Consider the following 15,336-nt stretch of genomic DNA (forward strand, 5'->3'; position numbering starts at 1 on the left):
TTTATAGGTCGGTATTCACAGTTTTTTTAGTAGTGAGAAATCATATATAAAGAAATTTTAAGAAAAAAATTTACATCTAAAAAGTTAGAAAAATAATTTTTAAATAAATACATATGAAGTTTATTTAGATTTTAGGCCTCTAATTGAAATTTTGCTTTAGGCCTCTACTTACTTTGAGCAGAGGTAGCAGTTTGGTGCTCAATGTCATGTTTAATGGTAAGCATTTCCGGATGGGATTGGGATTTGGGTGGCCAGTCGAATCTCATCAATCCAGACAAAAGTTCGAATAGATAAGTCATTTAAAGTCCCTTCAACAAGTAATGTAAAGTAAAATAATCGATATGCTTTGGAGCAATGCTAAAGTTGCCTCTGTGGGACCTGTAGGTCATGATTCCGAGTCGTGTCAGAGTCCGTACTCTACAGTCAAACAATTAATTTAAAGATGCAATATACTTTCTTCATTGAAAAAAAAGATGCAAAATTAATGCTCAAATTAGCAAAAACAAAGAGATGTACCCGGTGCTATATAACCAAATGTTGCTAAGGTTTTTGTGTATAAATCAATCTCATCTTCACCAAGCAGTTTTGAAATACCAAAGTCGCTTAGGTGGGCAACCATATCCTCATCCAGCAAGACGTTACTAGGCTTTAGATCACAATGAATCACATGTAAAGAGCACCCATGATGGAAATATTCCAACGCACATGTACCATCTATCATAATGCTTAGTCTTTGCCTGATGTCTAGGAAGTAGTTGTGTGAATACAAATACTTGTCAAGACTTCCATTAGGCATATACTCGAGCACTAAAGCCTTAAAATCAAGGTTGGAACAACTAGTGATGACTTTCACAAGATTCCTATGGCGAAGGCTACGCAAAACTTCACATTCTGTATCAAAACTCTTGAATGCCACTTCCAGTTGCAGATGGAACACTTTAACTGCAATGGCAGTCCCACTCTTAAGAATGCCTTTGTAAACAGAGCCAAAACTTCCAGAACCAATCAGATTACTGTTGCTAAGCGAATCAATTGCTTGGAGCAGTTCATAGTATGTAATTCTTTCTGTTGTTGCAATAGACAATGAATCAGCTCGTTGATGAGATCTTTTACCTCTTCTATACCTTATCCATAGGAACACAAAGGAGATAGGAACAAATACAAGTGCAATTCCTAGCAAAAGAAAAAGAAGTAGCATTTGTTTCCTATTTGATCTATGCCTTGATGAAGTGGGGCATGGCGGGACACTAAACCTTGACAAACCACACAATGCTTCATTGTTGATGAAAAACTGACTCGAAAAGTTCTTGAAAGGACCCCCCGAGGGTATTTCACCATACAATTTGTTGTCAGAAACATTGAAATACTTCAAGTTTTTGAAGTTTCTCCAAAGACATGGGAATTGTTCCCGATATATTATTATGAGAAAATGTCTAGAAATTCCAAGCCTACCATGTTGTTCATTGAGTCAGGTATAGATCCTTGGAACTCGTTGTGTCTCAAAGAAAGGTGCGCCAGATTTTGTAATCCTCCAATTTCTCTAGGAATTCCATTTGAGAATTGATTCATCCATAGGTCTATCTGGTTCGCAGCCTTTAGATTCCAATTTCCGGAGGTAAAGAACCAACCATGTTGTTTGATGATAAGTCAAGCTTTATTAGATCTTTAAGATTCCCCAAGCTTGTTGGTATATTGGAACTCAATTTATTGGAATCAAGATATATCAATCTAAGGGAAGTAACGTTCCCTAAACAATTAGGGAGAGATCCTGAAAGTTGATTTTGAGCCAAGTAAATATCTCCCAAATGTTGCAATTTACATAAATTATCTCCAATAAATCCCGTAAGCTTGTTGTTGTTCAAGTCCAGGCGCTGAAGGCTTCTCAAGTTGTGAATTGATGTAGGAATTGATCCAATGAAGTTATTATCAGAAAGATGAAGGTCTAATAAGCTGCTTAAGTTTCCAACTTCATTTGGAATCTTGCTTTTGATGTGGCAAGCACTGGCATCAAACTTTATAAGAGATATGGAGAAGTTCCCTACGGATACCGGAAGAATGCCATTTAGAGGGTTCAAAGATAGATTAAGATATTTTAAATTTCTGCAATTGGTTAAGGAAGTGAGGAAGCTTAAAAATGAATCACTGGTTAAATTGTTTCCCCACAAGTTTAGGAAGTTTAGAGGAGTCAAATATCCAAGAGAATTGGGTATTAAGCCACTGAGTTTGTTTTGTGAAAGCTCTAGATCAGTAAGCTTTGAACAATTGGAGATAGAATGAGGAATAGTCCCAACAAGATTGGTTAAGCCATGCAAATAAAGTATTTCAATGTTGGGTAAGGTAGAACCTATGTTTGGTGGTAGAGTTCCTGATAGATTATTGCCTGATAGAGCAATATTTCTCAGTCGTGATATGTTGAAGATCTCCGTTGGAAGTGAACCACTAAAACTATTAAACTCAAGATTAAGTACCTCCAACTCAATGAGATTTCTTATCTCTTTGGGTATTTCACCTGAAGAAAGAATGAGTTTAACTAAAAATTGGCTAGTTCAGATTGCTATCACTTTGAATGTATACGTACCAGTAAACCTATTTCCGTGAAGATATAAAAATTGCAACTTGGTTAAGTTGCCAATCTCGCGTGGTAAGGATCCCTTGAGATTGTTCGTCCCTAGTGAAACAACTTGCAACGATGACATATTGAACAAGATTTCCAATTTAATGTGTAATAAAAAAAGATCTAAGGTAATTAGATACAATAGTACTAGCATTCATCATATCATATCCCATCTCATCTCATATATATATATATCATCATCATCATATCATATCATATCATATCATACTAAAAATGGGAACATCAAAATGAAAAGTTAAAATACCTTTTTACCCTTCAAAACACTATTTCTATTATTATTCTTTTACAAAACCAAATATATATTTAATAACTAATTAGATATAGATGAAATCAGTTTTAAAAGTGTTGACACCCAATTTTGGACCTCCACAATTTAAATTAATCATCGAGCTTCTCAAATTTCGAACGATTTGAAATAATTAGTTTTTATAAAATCAAATATTTTCCAAGTTGCTTTTAATTAATTTTATTGTTTCTATAATTTTTAGACTATATATATATATACATACATATATATATATGTATATATATTTCATAATTATGTATATAATTAATATATTTTATGATTACTCGAAAATCGTCCCAAAAAAGATTTTAGTTTCACTTAAATATTTGTTTAATTAGTTTAGTTATATAATAGTTTATATTTTTGGAAATAATTAGTTTATAATTGAGTTAATTATTTTATTTCGTTAAGATTAAGAAGTTCATTAGTTAATTTATATTAATTCATTTTATTTAGTTATTAGCCAAATTCTCTAAACCCATTTGGGACAAACCATTTTGGGCCCTTTTATTTTGCAATTTCCAGCATGCAACTTAACCCACTAGAAGCCCAATTCCTTCTCACTTAACCAACCCACATTCATACAATATAACAACAACATAACAGCGTACAAACAGTAGCCGCCTGACCCTGCCAACGTCTTCTTCCTCGCTGCAAATCGAAGCCCAGAAACGCTCCAATCGCGAGCCCAGTAGCTGCGAATTCAGTCCAGAACTCGACCCGAGTCCAGAACTCGAATCCATGTGGAGCAATCTTGCGCTTCCTTTGTCCTTTCTCCTCGAATCGGGCGGCTATCTTCATTCTTCCGTTGGAGATTTGTACCAACTTGAGCACTTTATCTCAAAGAGATTTGAAATTCGAATTTAAAAAGGGATTTCATCGATTTCCACTCCGGATTCCCCCCCCCCCCTCCTTTTTATTTCAACCCTAAATTCCTTTTATATATACCTCCTCTTTCTCCATTATGGGGGGTTGGATTTTGGAGAGTAAAAAAAAATATATATAAAAAATTAGGAAGAGTTAGCTTATAGAGAGTTGAGAGAAAAAATATTGGGAAGGAGCTAGCACTAAAAGAGAAAAACACCCTAAATTACTACGAGTATTTACTATGAATTACATACGAGTGTTTAGTATAGGTGTCGAGTATAGAGACTAGAGAGGATATTTTTAGTTTTTCTTCTCGGATTGGAAGACTCTTTTGCTTTCCTAAGCTCATCAAAACTGGCTCATAGTGGTGGAAGCACTTTCAAGCTCGTGGTTCTCGTTCGCTGCCCAAGGAAAGGTGAGGATTTCACCCTTATTCCGTTTACAACTCTTCCTTCTTTTTAATCTTTGTATATATAAGATGATCTTGCATAATTAGTTGTTTTCGTTAAGATTTCTTTGTTGTTAGAGAATGTTCGTATTTCCTTGAAATATAAACTGAATACCAGCATCACTTCTTCAAAATGCTTAGTCGTAATGGTTTTTCGTGTTGCTTCGAATTTGATTTAATGACTCGCTTGCCATGGCTAATATATCGAATGCTCCTCATACCCCATTCCCGATTTGTTTGGTGAGTATGGGCTGTTCTGTTGCTTGTTTTGTGAGGTTACCTTTCGTCTTCCATGGATGTGATCATTTCGGAATGTTTCCCTGATGTTTGCAGGCCGGCATGTCGGTATTATATCGGTATAACTTTCATATGCCTAATTTCGCCCCTTATGGTTACATTGTCTTTGCTTGCTTGCCTAAATAATGGTCTGGCTTTATTCATGTTTGTCTCCTAAATCAACTCGGTTTTGTCCCCGTTCTTAAAGATGTCATGGTTCATTTCCTTTCCTGGTTGTTTATGCGTATTAAGCAAGGATTAATTTTTCTTTTGTGTTCAAGTTAACTCTTATAAGCATAAACTTGTTTATTTAAAGACTTAGTCTTATTCCATTAGTGCATAGGTTGCTACTGCCTTTATTTTTTAGTAGTATAAAGCATTGTTTAGGCATTTCTTCATGGTTTTGTGGTCAGCTATGTGTTAGGGAGGAAATTTGTTTGAATGTGGTGGTTTAATTTACTTTAAATTAGCTTTGCCTCACTCTTTAGTTTTCAAACTCAATTTTTCTTACTCTCACATGTTACATTTCAGATCTAATTATATCGATTCCCACCTTGTTAAATGCCTCAATTCATGTGCTTCATTTTATTCATCCGATTGTTGACATTTCTGATTTGAAAGAGTGTTACTTTCTTTATTGTTTGCTTTCTATTTTGCCTTGGGGAGTTCAAGTTTGGCTAATTCTAAGTTTACTTGATCTACATGTTTCTACGGTGGTACATTAGCTTTATGCTTGGTTCTTATTTATTTATTTGCTTCCTATGTTAAAACTTTTCATTCGGTTTGATTTTTAGAAGATTTTCCAGCATGTTTATTGCTTTGAGATTAAAGTTAGCATATTATGAGCATTGTTTTCCTCGTTTAGTCAATTCTTTAAAGCTCCTGGCATATCCGTTAGTTTTAGATTATTTGTCAGTATAGCCTCATTTCTTTCATTTTATATATTTTAGCATATCTTTTCTTTATTTTCTCATATTATGTATTAACTCTTTTTCCTTTGTTTCCTTTGCATGTAAAAAATTGCTCCGAGTCTCTTTTCGACTCGATCTCCTCTCATTCACTCCTCATGTTGAATTGGGCCATGAAAGCCCAATTTTCCTCTTTCCGAGTCAACCATCCACTAAAATCGACGAATAGGTCCCGAAGTTGGAAGAATCAACATATCGAGAAATTGAAAAGATTGGGTCAAAAGGCCCACTAAGTTGTATTTGGTTATGTTTGGGCCTAAGACCTTTTACTTCTATTATTATTATGTGTTAGTTATTAGGATAGGTACCAAATGCAAGAAGTGGGCCTAAACCCTCGCGGAAAATTAGTTTATCCTAGGACAGGTGCAAATGGGCCAAAGGCCCAAAACTTAAATCAAGCCCAAGTGCTGGCCCAGGCGGACAGGAAAACCAGATTTGGGCCCAAGTCCTTTTCTTTTCTTTTGCTTTTGGCCCAAAACTTAAATCAGGCCCAAGTGCTGGCCCAGGCGGACAGGAAAACCAGATTTGGGCCCAAGTCCTTTTCTTTTCTTTTGCTTTATTGTGTTTGCTTATTTGCTGATATCTGCTATTTAATCTTAAGGTTTTAAAAATTCAAAATCCCCATAAGACACACATTCTGAATTAATCACTTAACTAAATTATTCGTCTTTTATTTTACTTAAATAATAAATAAATAATTTTACAAAAATACTTCACTTAGATAATATTTCAATATTTTTCTTTTTCTCCCTTAAAATGGTCTTAACTACAGAAAATTGTTCAATCAAATTAAGTTAAGTGATTTTAGCCAAATAATTAATTGTTGGATAATCACATTAGTGGACATTTTAGGTGCTTTTTTTTTTAAACCTTCCTACAATGTTAATAAGAACCTCGAACAGAAAATTGTTCAATCAAATTAAGTGAAGTGAATTTAGCCAAATAATTAATTGTCGGATAGCCACATTAGTGGACATTTTAGGTGCTTTTTAAACCTTACCTTCCTACAATGTTAATAAGAACCTCGAACCCTTTTCAAGTTTTCACTAGATTCCTGTTTTAGTCTTGTGAAAATGAATAGTTTTCTTAATTTTTCCTAAAATTAAGTGGCGACTCTTAAAACCAGCCCAATTAATATGTTTTAAATAAAACAAAAAGTATTCAATGTGCATTAAATTATTTAATGATGGAATTAAGTAATATATGTGAATGAGAATGACTCGTACTGTTGGGTTTTCAAGTTATATTTTTTAAATAAAACAGTATATATATATATTGTCTAAAAATTATAAAAACAATAAAATTAATTAAAAGTAACTTGGAAAATATTTGAACTTTATAAAAACTAATTATTTCAAAGCTTACAATTGCAAATCATAGAGTTGATAAATCAGCTAACAAAAACGTATACTAAAAATATAATATCATAATATGAAAACTAATATAAGAGAAAAATATTTAAAATATTGAGAGAATAAATCTCCCCATAAGATAAACTCTTAAACGTCTACATTGTGGATGCTATTGTGTTGTGTTATGGGAATAGAGATCTTCAATTTATAGATCTCCAAACTTTTCCTCTAAGTTTTCGGTACAGACTTTAGGAATTATGGCCGAACCCCGGAAATGGGTTTCCTACATATCTTAGGCTATATGAGAATTCAGGCCCATTGTAGTTCGATACGCTCGATTTGACGCACGATTTTGAAAGAATTCAAAAGATATCCGATATTGAATTATGAAGAAATCAGAATGCTCGGGAACAAGATTTAAGAGCGGATGTCGGAATACAGCCGAGTTTTCAACATTGAGCCCGCCTACATATCCTTAAATCTTATGAATCAGGCTGCTTATAGTTCGACTCGATCGGTTGAGAAGGAAATCTATTATGCTAGATAACATTCGGTTCTGGAGGAGTGACAAATAAGTCGAGTATGAAAAAGAAGGCTTGCAACCTCTTATTCATGAATGTGGAGCTCTTCACATCCATAAGTAAGAACTTACACGGACATAATTTCCAAAGCTCTTGGTGTATTATCACTCGGATTGGAAAGTTGCCTCCGATGGAAATCAAAATTTTCCTGATGCGAAATCGAAATCGATAAACCTAAAGAAAAACCCACATGCCTTTTAATAGGGGTTTGGTTTGATTGTGTTGGAGGTCGCTCCTCAGCTCGCATCCTAAGAGTTTGGTATTCCTCTTTGGATTATGTCCCAGTTCGCTGCTAAGAAAAAAGTTCCACGTTGTGCTGCATCCCTTTTGATGTCATCCGCACATATGGTTTGTTTTGAGAATTCATCCTCTCGGATACTCTCGATAAAGACTGAGATAAAACTCATTAGCATAAAAATGTAATTCAAATGGGGGAGATAGTGTCTTTTACCGTGTTGACACTTAGTCGCTCCCTCAAATAATTGACGTCAGTTTTCTTTCAATTTGACGTTAAGCAAATAATGCTTATATCTCATATTTGCAATATAAATCTTCAATGCACTCTTCCTTTGATATGAAGTAATAAGAAAGAGACTGATGTAATATGTTGATGTCTCTTGATGACGTTTTTGCAAAAGAAAATAATGATGATGATTCTTCATAAGTAAAATGACGTTGATCCATTGATAGGATGATGTCGCTACATGATATGATGATAATGATGCTCCATTGGTAGAATAACGATGCCTTAGTGATAGGATGACCATAATCCATTAGTAGAGTGATGTTGATCCATCGATAGGATGATGGTACTTCATCGATAGGACGATAACGCTCAATCGATAAAATGATGATTGACAATGATCCATGGATAGGATAATACTGATGAAGATCCATTGGTAGGATGATGATAATAAAATCCATCGGGAGGATGATGATGACGATCCGTCGGTAGGACAATGATGATCCATTGGTAGGATAATGCTCATCCATTGGTAGGATAATGATAATGAAGATCCGTCAGTAGGATGATGTTGATAAAAATGAAGATCCGTCGGTAGGATAATTTTGATCCATTGGTAGAATGACGATAATGATATGATAATGATGTTGCTCCATCAATAGGATGATGATGTTGGTGATACTCCATTGATAGGGTGATAATGCTCCATAGATAAAATGATGATTAATAATGATCCACTGATAGAATAATACTGATGATGATCCGTTGGTAGGATGATGATAATGAAGATCCATCAGGAGGATGATGATGATGAAGATCCGTCGGTAGGACAATGTTGATCCATTGGTAGGATAATGATGATGATCCGTTGGTAGGATAATGCTTATCCATTGGTAGGATAAATGATAATGAAGATCCGACGGTAGGATGATGTAATGTTGATCCCTTGGTAGCATTCGTAAGATATGGTTGATCCATTGGTAGGATAAGGCTGATCCATTGGTAGGATAATGATAATGAAGATCCGTCGATAGGATATTGATAAAATATCAATGATGTTTATCTCATTTGATAATACTCTAAGAATGTCCATCCGAGTGGTAAAAACGATGTCCCTCTAGGTAGTTCACATTACCGTGTCTGATATCGATGGAATTCATGCATATTCTTCAAACGTTCTTAATGCTGAAAAATGTGATCTCGTGTCATCGAGATGCTTGTATATGTCGAGAGTGATGCTTTCACTTGTTCCTATTTTGAACACTTTGTTTTCGATGTGACTCACGCTTTGCTGAGAATTTAAACGAGGTGTTGTTGCTCGTATTCTGAACTCTTTTTTTTTCCTCGGAAAAACTTCAATGACTTTCCTGGATCCACAGAAAAATTGTTAGTTTTTTAAAACAAACTGATCTGTGTCGCCTTCTTCAATCGCTTGCTCCTTGTCTTCCTATCTTCGGTTGATCGCTCTGATCTCTTGCTTCTCAATAGACAAGGCAAAACATTTTATGCAAAAATATTTGAAACATATAGATAAAATCTTTAATAAAAAAAGTTTTCAAACTGTTGTAATTGAAAAAGATCGCTGTCAAGCGTCATGTCACGTCAAGATTAAATGAACGTCATCGGTTCGGAACTTTGGTGTGTCCGATAGCCTATCCTGGAGAATTTTAAAATCCTTAAAGCTTGAGAAATTTCTGACATGGTTCTTCCAAAATCTACTATAATCGAGAATTTTTATAGTTGACTTCTGAAATTTAAAGGTGTTGGAGATTGTTGCAGTTGACTACGAACTTTAACGACGCTAGAGATCATCTGAAGTTAGCTTTAAACTTCTAATATGCTCGAAATATTCGAAATTTACTACAAACTTCGAGTGATGCTTACAGGAATATTTGAGGCCATCCTCAAAATTTCTGTCCCAGTTAGATGTATTGGGGTATCTCGAACTGTTGATATATTACTTGTAGAATTTTTGAGAGGATCTCAAAAATTCTGTCCCAGTTGCAACTTTCAGCGCATCTTCAGTCTCGAATTATTCGAGAGATCCCCTTCTCGAGAATTTTTTATTACCTCTCAAAATTTTTGTCCCAGTTTGGGAGATATGACCGAGCCGTTGTGGCGCCTACGTATCCCGTTGAGGCAGGAATCAGGTCAATCGTGGTTACCCCTCTCGAGGATTAACAAAAATAAGAAATTAAACGAGGAACAACCGAGGTCGACATAGGCCGCCTACGTATCTCATTTTCGAGAATTCAGGTCAAACGTAGTTCAAGTACAAAAGGGAAATATTTAAAATATACAAAGGGGTGACCGAAGTCGACATAGGCCGCCTACGTATCTCATTCTTGAGAATTCAGGTCAGACGTAGTTCATTTACAAATGGGAAATATTTAAAATATACAAAGGGGTGATCGAAGCCGACATAGGCCGCCTACGTATCTCATTCTTGAGAATTCAGGTCAGACGTAGTTCATTTCAAAAGGAAAAATTCTGAACATAAACGATTACAAGTAAATAAAAGCGATTACAAGGAAAGAGAGAGATCCAGTCTTCAAACATTGTATCTCTTTACAACATTTAAGTAGATTGGTGACTTGCGAGATCCAATGTTAATGTTCAACTATGTAATGTCATCAAACAAATGTATCGATGTGTTCTCTAAGCAAACTGATGAGTTCACTTTCTTGTGCTTTTGTCATATAGGAACCAATTTTGATTTCTTTGGTGCATTCATCATTTTGTTGATTCACTATTCCGATCTCTTCTGAATTTAGCTTATCGTGACTTTCAAACTGTCTGAACTCCTCAACCAGGTGTTTGGTTACCATGATCTTCTCGTTGTAGTCCCCAAATTCCTCTGCATCTACCCCATTTTGTTCATTCAGCTTGTGACATGACATGATACTGACAGATTTGAAAATATTTTCACTGAAATCATAGACAGATACTGTTAGATAGCAAATACAAAGCAAGTAAAGCAAAAAAATTTTGCAATAAAGGGTTTTTTTTATTTGAAATAAGAAAATAAGAACTTTGGCCATGATAATAAATCATTTTGCCTATTTTTTTTAAAAAAAATAAAAAAATATTATGAGGGAGATTAAAACGTATTAAGGCAAAATAGAGTAAAAGATGGGTCTCGAGACTCATTCGGAATACCACCAATTTTAGAAATAACATAAAAAATGTTTATGTCTACCAAGACGAGCGAGGAATCAAGAGCGAAGTGGATGTCCAATTAAGCATTTTCTCTTTTGACTCGTTGTCTGGTATGACTGGTCTCTCAATCATCTCTTCAAGCACAATATCTCCTTCTTTGAACAAATTTTTGATTCCTTCCCCTAGACCATTTTGCATTGGAAAAGACCGATATAAGTGAGACAATGATTTTGGAAAAGCTTGATCGATCTTCTGCTTGCTCTGACCCTCTTTCGGCACTAAACCAAAAGCTTGATGAGGTGCCATGATCACAAATTTGGATTTCTCTTTTTGGTTGGAGAGGCTACAACTTTCTCAAGTTTTTCAAGGTTGGCTGAGATTATAACTTTCTCCACATTCGGATCTTCTTCAATTTCAACCATATTAATAGTCACCCCTCCATGATTCGACATGGGGTTACTATTGACATTAGAAGTGACAGTCTGAAGAGTGACGACCTTTTGATCTATCAAGTCCTGAATTTTATGCTTCAAGTTGATACAATCCTCGGTAATATGCCCAGCACCTCCTGAATGGTAAGCACAGTGAAGATCGGGTCTATAAAGCTTGGAGTTGACATTGATATTTTTTGGATCAATAGTCTGTATCAAGCCGACTGATTTCAATCTCTCAAAAAGTTGTGTTTGGCTCTCAATCAAAGGAGTAAAGACTCTAGAAGGTTTCTTCTCAAGATTTCGACGAGGAGGATAGCAATTATTTCCTGGATGTAAAGGTACTTGACGGTAGTTTGGAGGATCTTGGTGAGTTGGTGCATGCATTTGGAAATTTGGGTATTGTGGAGCTCGATAACTAAGAGGGGTGTTTTGGTAGTGCGGAGATGGAGTTTGGCAACTTGATTGGATATTTGAACAATTAACTGATGGAGTTGGGTAATATGGATAGGTATTTTGGTAATGTGGAGGTGGAGTTTGGTAACAAGAGGTGGAATTTGGTAACTCGGTGGTGGAGTTTGGTAATTATGAGGTAGAATTTGGTAACTCGGGGGTGGAGTTTGATAACCTGATTGGGTATAACAAGCTGGATACAAATTTTGTGGAGCTCGAGGTAATCTTTGTAAGATGAGAATTTTCTGAAGTGTCTTCTTCCATCAAATGCGCAGGAAATAGAAAACACATCTTCTCTCTTCTTTTTCAACAATCCTGAAGATTCAGTTGAGGCGGCAACGCGAGAAATCTTTCCGGTCTTAATCCCATCTTCGATAGCCTCACCTACCTTGACTATCTCCGCAAATTTTGCTCCGATAAGCAACATTATCCTGTCATAATACTCTAGCTCTTGAATGCGTATAAACACTTCAACGATCTCCTTCTCAGACATGGGAGGTCGAATTCGAACGGCCTCTTTCCTCCACCTATACGCATATTCACGATAGCTTTCAGGGGATTTCCGCTTGATTCTCTCCATAGAATAGCGATCAGGAACGATCTCCACATTATAGGCGAACCGTTCGACGAAATCTTTAGCTAGTGCATTCCAGCTAGACCACTGCTTTATCTCATGGGAAGTAAACCATTCCAAGGCTTCCCCATTCAAACTTCGGCTAAAGAGCCGCATTAATAAAGCTTCATTGATTCCGACTCCTACGAGCTGGTCACAGTAGGCTCTCAGGTGCGCCAAGGGATTCCCTGTTCCTCCGAAAGTGTCAAATTTTGGCACTTTAAACCCTTCCGGGAGGTCCAAATTCGGATGGATGCACAGATCCTCATAACTCAACCCATCGACTTCAGGAATATATTGCAGCTCCTTCATGGTTTTCCTGATCTCTTCTTTGATATTCAACTTGACTGCCTCTTCTTTTAACCTCCACTCTCTCTCTTGTTCCTCATAGTGATCAAGCTCAGAATAGTTAACATAGGGTTCATTTGGAATTGGGATTTGAAAAGTAGTCTTTTGAGGCAATGGCGGAGCAATGAAGGGACTCTGGGTATTTTGAGTGACTTGGTAATTTTGGGGGAAAGTCTGGGGGTTGGTATGTTGATTTTGGTGATGGAGGGAAATGTGCGGGTGGTTAACATTTTGGCTTTGAGGGGGTAGGCCAGTTTTGTGGTTTGCATTGGGGGTAGGGAGTGGTGCTTGGAGGTTGGTATTCTGAGAAGGGGGTGGTGTTTGGTAAGAGGCTGAGGCGTAATGGGGGTTTTGGGTGGTAAGGTCAATGATGGAGGGATTACGAGCAGGACTTGAAGGCGGGTTGTGATCTGTTGCATCAACTACATAATTAGTTCGTTCTGATCAACAATGACGGGCAGAGCCACGACAACATCGGTAAGTCCAATCACTTCATTGTTATCACCCATTACTGCTTTTCCATTTTGGGAACTTTGGCTGGGAACGGAATCTGTAGGCCCTTTAGATCTAGTGAAATAAGGATGATCGGCCAGTGTATCAACACAGATCAGCTCTAACTACCTGTAGAGAAAACAACTCAAAGGCAAATCTGTCAGTATTAGTTCTGGATGAATAATGCAAGATATCACATAGAAAGCGGATAAACACATAAAAATTGCTTTGTTTGAGAACATGTTAACCCACGAGTGATGGGGACTAATTTTTGAACAAGCAGGAATTTGCTTGTTTTATTGTTGAGGTTGGTGACTCAGAAAGGTTAAACTGCGTCGAGCTAAGGTCTTCTAGCTGCATCTTCTGGCATCTGTTGATCTGAAATCAATGTTTCCTTGCAGAATGAAGGGGAAAAGGAAAATTTAAAAGATAGGGGCCGGGCCTTGAAAGGCTGCCTACGTATCTCCGAAGGAGAATTCAGGCCCTACGTAGTTCGAATACAAAGGAAACTTTCATTTTTATTCATTCATTTCTGGTGATTACAAGGAAAGTGAAAAACAGATAAATAAAGCTCCTAAAAAGATAGATGGTGCCTTCACCGAAGCTCCTTTCTCTGACTGCCGTATTAGCCACGGGGGGTAAACTCAAAATGCTTCGGGGGCGGTTTCCTCATTCTCTTCTTTCCACCGTCCCTTGAAAGGAGGTCTGTACACAATTTCCTCCTCAAGGTCCTCTTCAACAGATTCAGGTCCAGTGCCTTCAGGACCACTGTTAGTGGCCTCTTGGTTGAAGAAAGGGTATTTTCCATGTAGTTTTTGGAGCCTCATGGTTATATTATTGTTGAAGGCATCATGTTCCTTCCGCATAGCAACCGTCTCCTCGTTCACGATAGCATATCTTGCCATCTTAGCCGCTAACTCCGCGTCCAATGCTGCACTTTTGGCTTGCGCAGCTGCGGTGGCTAATTCTACTTCTATTCTTCTTTCTCCCATCTCTCGAATCTCGTGTTTGAGTCGACGTAGTTTCATCCTTAGACTTTCCTCAGTCGTTTTTACTTTGACATTCTTGCCCTGCTCCATCTTGGCAGCAATTTCACCTTTCCTGAGATGATGGAGTAATATTTTAGGATTTGGCATTGGGATTTTATTTCTGGCTGAGAAACTCAAGACACATGGAACTTTGGTCGGACGTTTGGTAGTGACTTGTATTTGGCATTTTCAGAAAATTTTGACAAGGAGTGGGCTAAAAATGTCCTCATTCAAAGCAACAATACCACATAAACAGTTTAAAGCACACAAGCATATATCGCGTGTCCTAAACAAGTAGGGGGCCCTTTTGTGCCAAGGGTAGGCCTAGCGTATTTGAAAGATGTATGTGTAGAATTGAACCATATTGTTACCCCAAAGCAAATTTCGCATATAAAATGATGTTCAAGAAGCGAAAATAAGCAGGGTAAGTAGGGAATAAACGAAAAAACACAAAGGAAAGGCCCACGCAGGGGTCATTTGAAAAGAGTACCGAAATATAAGAAAGGCGAGCCCATGCAGAGGCAAATGACAATAAGTACATATAGAAAAAACCCACGCAGGGGCGAAATCCACTAAGACGCTCCCGATGGCCCCGCCTCTGATTTGCTCCTCTTGTTTTGTGCCGTGAGATGCTGAAGTCTATATTGAATCATTAGCAAGTATCCTTCGCTCCGGCGGCCTTTCTCTTCCCAGTCCTCGAGACACATTCCGCTTTTCTTATCTCCAATCCATAAGTTAAGCTCTCCCAAATCGCTTCTCAAGATTTCTAATTCATGAGTTACGCTCTCGAGAGCGTACTTATCCTCCTCTTGCTTTCGGAGAAATTCCTCATGCATTTTCTGAGCTTCTCTTCTTACCTCTCTTAGTTCTATCAAAGCTTTGGACTCTTTGTCCTCTACACTGCGATAAATGTTTGGAACTGAGAAAGAGATACCT

At 37.0% G+C, this 15,336-nt stretch overlaps 2 protein-coding genes across 2 annotated transcripts in view; both read right to left on the bottom strand.

Annotated features, from left to right (window-relative positions):
- The window catches only part of LOC107058150 (probable LRR receptor-like serine/threonine-protein kinase At3g47570), a 1,450-nt gene extending 252 nt beyond the window's left edge, over nucleotides 1–1,198 (bottom strand). Inside the window, exon 1 of the mRNA XM_015303520.1 lies at nucleotides 517–1,198. Coding sequence (XP_015159006.1) covers nucleotides 517–1,198 — 682 coding nt within the window. The remainder of the gene's footprint in view (nucleotides 1–516) is intronic.
- A 328-nt stretch (nucleotides 1,199–1,526) lies between these two features.
- On the bottom strand, nucleotides 1,527–2,796 carry LOC107058160 (putative receptor-like protein kinase At3g47110). Its single transcript, XM_015303527.1, has 2 exons — nucleotides 2,579–2,796; nucleotides 1,527–2,509 (listed from the first exon to the last, which is right to left on the bottom strand). Exons 1-2 carry the CDS (start codon nucleotides 2,766–2,768, stop codon nucleotides 1,596–1,598), a joined length of 1,104 nt encoding a protein of 367 aa, XP_015159013.1. The 5' UTR covers nucleotides 2,769–2,796; the 3' UTR covers nucleotides 1,527–1,595.
- Nucleotides 2,797–15,336: the final 12,540 nt, after the last annotated feature.

The sequence above is a fragment of the Solanum tuberosum genome, unplaced genomic scaffold (genome assembly GCF_000226075.1).
Source record: "Solanum tuberosum cultivar DM 1-3 516 R44 unplaced genomic scaffold, SolTub_3.0 scf00451, whole genome shotgun sequence".
In the NCBI taxonomy this organism is placed as follows: Eukaryota; Viridiplantae; Streptophyta; class Magnoliopsida; order Solanales; family Solanaceae; genus Solanum; species Solanum tuberosum.

What these genes read in the sequence shown, in the direction of transcription:
- LOC107058160 (XM_015303527.1), bottom strand. Translation starts at nt 2,768, where the DNA reads ATGCTAGTACTATTGTATCTAATTACCTTAGATCTTTTTTTATTACAC. An exon ending in TCACGGAAATAGGTTTACTG is followed by an intron (nt 2,510 to 2,578) that starts GTACGTATACAT and finishes TTCTTTCTTCAG; the next exon opens with GTGAAATACCCAAAGAGATA.